This window comes from Halyomorpha halys, unplaced genomic scaffold (genome assembly GCF_000696795.3).
Source record: "Halyomorpha halys isolate HHAL.00 unplaced genomic scaffold, Hhal_1.1 Scaffold554.1, whole genome shotgun sequence".
NCBI classification, from domain to species: Eukaryota; Metazoa; Arthropoda; class Insecta; order Hemiptera; family Pentatomidae; genus Halyomorpha; species Halyomorpha halys.
The window spans coordinates 191807-197204 of NW_027115649.1; the positions used below are offsets into that span (position 1 = coordinate 191807).

The 5398-nt window shown below is 34.0% G+C and overlaps 1 protein-coding gene across 2 annotated transcripts in view; it reads right to left on the bottom strand.

Moving 5' to 3' along the window:
• LOC106684195 (syntaxin-1A) overlaps window positions 1-5398 on the bottom strand; it is a gene marked incomplete at its 5' end in the record, with an annotated part of 36575 nt that overhangs the window by 15333 nt on the left and 15844 nt on the right. For both annotated transcript variants that reach the window (XM_067052634.1, XM_067052635.1), the window contains 1 exon segment: window positions 1525-1599. In XM_067052634.1, coding sequence (XP_066908735.1) covers window positions 1525-1599 — 75 coding nt within the window.

Below are 5398 nucleotides of genomic sequence, written 5' to 3' on the forward strand. Positions count from 1 at the left end.
AAAAAGTAGATATAAGAGAAATAAAAACAAAAATTGTTCTCACTATGAGAACATAAATAACACAAAAACATAAATAAATAATCATATTAATAATAATAAATAAACTACTTAATATTTTGATATAGTTCCAACAAATATTATAAAATCAAGTAATGAAAAAAAATTAATAATTCCTTGAGTGTTTCAAGACTCCATTGACACTTCTTCTCCTTTATCGGAGAGTTCTCAAAATTTTAAAATGAAATTTGGCAGTACTTAGTACTTGATAAATGAAATTTCTTTTGATCGTAAACAGTTTGGAAAATAATAAATGTAGGAGCGACGGTAGCAGCGTGGCAACCCACCTATCTACCTACCGAAAGGCTGTGAGTTCGAGCCCTGGCCCTATCTGGGATTTTTTCAAGCATAAAACATAAAACTCACTCACAGCCTTATTAAGGAAATACATCGTGCTAGGTCTTGGACCACCACAGTCTGTCGCGCCAATAATAATAACCAATTACTGTAATTTTGAATTTCAATAATACAATAAAATTTAAAAGCAATTTTAATTGCTAATCGCGAATGCAGTAATTGAACAGGGTAGTTGAGAATCTCGATTACAATTACAGTAATTGAATAGGGTAATTTCAATTACTTTATATAATTACAGTAATTTTTTATTCTATGGGAAGAACAGCACCTTAAGGTTTTTGAGAATAAATTATTACACAAATTATTCGGACCGAAAAAGGATGAGTTACTGGAGAATTCAGAAGGCAACACAACGCTGAATTAAGATAACTGCACCCGATAAATATAACTCAGGTTATAGCATTGAGGCGAATAAGATGGTTGTGTCAGGTTGTGTAACTTAGTAACGAAAGGATCCCTAAATTGTTAATAAACACTGAACTGCCTCATGACTACAATGGTGCTGATTCCTATTCGGCTTAGGGAGTCGTGGGACCGCCACTGAAATGAAAACTTGACCCCCCAGCATGGTTAGAATTGGTTGGTTATCTCTAGATACCTCCCTGTATGTCAGAAATGACCAGGAAACGGGTGATAAAAAAAAAAAATGAAATAGAAAAGTGGGAGGATAGTGTTAAGACTGATTTAGTACAAATGGGTGTGGAGAGGCGTCACTGGACAGATGTATGTAGAGAACGATTGGTGGAATCGGCATCGAACCTTCGAGCTCGCAAAGCCTTTATTGTCATTTATTATGAATCACAGTAATTTTTTTTTTCCGGCCAAGACTCCCATTGGAGTCCTATACTGCCTTAACCATGGTTGGGGGTCAAAGTTCTTCATTTTGTGGGACCGCCACTCAATGAAAAAAGTCAACGTCCCAGGCCAGATTCGAACCGGCACCGCCAACAGACATCAAATTGGTAAGACTATGTCTTAACCACTGAGCTATGGGCGGCCCTATCACAGTAATTATAATTATGCCTTACAATTATTTAAGATTAATTTTTTATATAAATGAATCTGTGATTTTGATTATAATTGATTGAATCATTTATGATTGATTTTTACCTTTCAAAAGTCTGTTGACTTTCTGGCTGATTGTTTTGACTTCGTACGTCCTCTCGTCCAGTTCATTTTTTAAACCTGTTAAGAGAGAAATAAATATTAATACAAATTCTTAAAGAAGAAAACATACAACTTATTTGTTTTATGTATTATATACATTTAAACTGAACATTTAAACTGACTTGGTGAAATGAATTATAACTTAACATTTTTTAAAAATATTTATTTATTGCTATTTATAACTGTACATTATAATACATATAGTAAATCTGATCTAAGTTAAATTGGAGTGTTTCAGGCGTGTAGAGAAACTACCCATTGGTAGCACTCTAATGACATTTTACATTAGCTGGTCTCGTGGCCATCTTCTTTTCAGACGCCTCGGAGGATTGTCAGGAATGGAAGAGGATGCAAGGTTAGAAACTAGGGGATTTAAGTGGTTAGAGAGTTTATAATGGTAGGAGTGATATCTGGTTCGGGCTAGATCGGTTACATAGGGAACATTAAGATCTTATGTATGATTTTATTTGTGAGAAAGTAAGGAGCATTGAGGATTTTACGAAGGATTTTGGATTGTAAGGATTGAATACGAGAGGAATTCGAAGGTTTATTGGAGCCCCAAATCTCAACTCCATATGTCCAGATTGGCATTATTACAGTCATGTAGATCAGTCTTTTGTCATGAGTTGAAAGTTTAGACCGTTTGTCTAGTAAGTGTTGTAATAGTCGAAATCTACGTGCAGTTTACTGTCTTTTCAGTCTGGTGTGAGGATTCCAGGTTAATCGCTTGTCCAAATATAGTCCATGGTAGCGGATCTGTTCGACAGGGGTAAGAGTAACATTATTAAATGAAACTGTAGGGCAGTCGGTAGGTTTACCATGAAGGGTAAAGGTTATTTGATGGGATTTGTTGGATATCTTAATCCTCCAATTACGACATCAATCTTCGAGAGCTGTGATATAGGATTGGAGATTTTGGTATACGTTTAATGGGTTATAACTTAACTTAACCTATAAAAGGGAGTAATGAATTGCCTGATGAAGTAATATTAATAATAATTTTGTTTATTATTTATTCAATATATATAGAGATTTCGATTTTCAGGAAGAATTAAGCAAGTTAAGGAAGAACCTTGCGGGCGGAGGCTAGGTCAGGAGGTTCAAGAAGGTGAATTCCTTCGGCCACTGCATAATCTCAGGTAGCTACTTAATTGAATGGCCATCTTGTCGAATTTTTATTTTCAATATTTCGATTGTTTTTACAATAATCCACAAGGATTCTCAGAACCTTATTTCGGAATGCCTGCATTTTTTTCTTTTCGTAAAGGATGCTGCTCTCTACACCTTACTACTATACATCAGTAATAGTTTAAGTATTGTTTTATGAATGAAAACAGTTGTACCTGATTTTAGTCCAGATTTTTCATTGATAGAATACAGTATCGTTAATCTTGCATATAGTACAAGACCCCAAGAGGATAAAAAAGGCAATTATTTCATCCCAATGATTGATTTCTTTAATGAAAACTATGTATAATTACTAGTCAAAATTGATAAGTCTGCCAAGTATAGGGGGAATAAAAAATGGCGGCTGTTTCAGCTGTTATAAAATGATTATTCATTCAGAGCTCTATATCTTTAAAACTACCAACAATAGAAAATCTAAAAGAACATTATTTAAAGTAGAGTAAATTTGCTAAAATATGAGCCCTATTAGAGCTATTTACGTTCAATAGTTCCCCAGATATAGATTTTAAAAAGAACATTTCATAAAATAAAATGCCCTGAAAAATCGAAAGTTATTATATTTATTTTGAGAAGTCTATATCTCAAAAACCATTCGACGCACAAATACTATTGGCACCCAAATTAAAGCTAGTTGGATATACTATAATTTAGTTTACGATGTATATCTTTATAGGGGTAGTAGTTTTTATGATGTATGCTCAAATAAATTGATTTATAGTAGTTCGGAAATAATTTCTAGTGCAAAAGTTATAGTGTCATAAAAACGACTACCTTTTGAAGATACGTGATATTACTACGAACTGTATATGAACTACTTTATATTAAGTTAAATTACCTTAATTCTGAGTGCTGGCAGACATATATTCGTCGTATTAGAAATTAATCTACTAGAAATTAACCTTTTGTGAATATATTTTGTCAAATATAATAAAAAATAGTACCTCTGCGAGGATAAATGTTATAAAATACTTTATAGTACTTTTAACAAGCTTTAATTTGAGAGCTGGCTGACATACCAACCAATCCTAACACTATCCTCACCACGTATGCCGATGACACATGTGTGCTCGCAGTTAATAATAACCCATTAATTGTATCCCAAACTCTCTAATCCCATATCACAGCCCTCAAAGAATGGTGTCGTAATTGGAGGATTAAGATAAATTCCAACATATCCCATCAAATCACCTTTACCCTTCGTCGTAAACCTACCGACTGCCCTACAGTTTCCTTTAATAATGTTACTCTTACCCCTGTCGAACAGATCCGCTACCTTGGACTACATCTGGACGATCGACTAACTTGAAATACTAATACAAGACTGAAAAGACAGGTAACTGCATGTCGATTCCGACTATTACAGCACTTACTAGACAGACGGTCTAAACTTCCAACACATTACGAAAGACTGATCTACATGACTGTAATAAGGCCAATCTGGACATACGGAGATGAGCTATGGGGCTCCACTAAACCATCAAATTCTTCCTGAATCCAATCCTTAATGCTCCTTACTTTGTCACAAATAAAATCATCCAAAAAGACCTTAATGTTCCCTATGTAACCGATCTAACCCGAACCAGATATCACTCCTTCCATTATAAACTCCCTAACCACTCAAACCTTCTAGTTTCTACAATCCTACGAGGCGCCTGAAAAGAAGATGACCACGAGACCAGCTAATGTAAAATGTCATTAGAGTGCTACCAATGGGTAGTTGGTCTACACGTCTGTAATTCTCCATTTTAACTAAGATCTTATTTAATAAATGTATTATGTAGTATACAGTTGTAATAAAAATATTTAAAAAAAATAAAATAATTTGAGAGCTGGCAGATATCTTTATGGTTTCTGAAAATAAAAACTTCTGATTTTTCCCAACATTTTTTATGCAATGTTGCTTTTTAAAAAGCCATATCTCGAGAACTGGTGGACGTAAATTACTCTATTAGGCTTCATATTTTAGAAAATTAGCTTAACTTTAAATAATGTCCTATGGTGTTTTCTAGTGTTGTTGGTCATTTTTTAAGATATAGAGTTCCGAATGAAAAATTAATGATTTTATAAGGTTTTGAAACAGCCACCCGTTTTTAATTCCCCTACCTATTCTTGGCATACTCTTCAATTTTGACGAGCAATTAATTGTTTTCAATAAAGTAAAACAAAATTGGAGTAAAATGACTGCTTTTTTTTTTCCTCGGCTCTTGTACTAATAGGTTAGGATTAATTTGATGTTGTTGTGGTGATTCCAGGTTCAAGCGATGATCCAGATGAACTTAATTTATTCCATATTTCTTAACACTTCACGAATAGGTTTCCATTGCAATTCATCTCTGTTAAGAATCAGTTCAGGTGACTCGGACGGGTGCCTTAAGTAAAGATTTTTGAATGTTGAGTTAGTTGATTTATCATAGCCCTTAGGGAGCCCTTATCCAAAACCAGTAGGCTATTCTTGATATGGCTGAACATGTACACAACGTATAATCAGCCATAGTACTTAGCATTATACATAGTGATAATACCGTCCGATATCGAAGTATATACAGTAAATAATATATAAGAAGATGGTCAGGGTTGCGGTCAAAAGTGAAACAAAAATAGTTTACAACTATTTATTTTCCAACGTTTC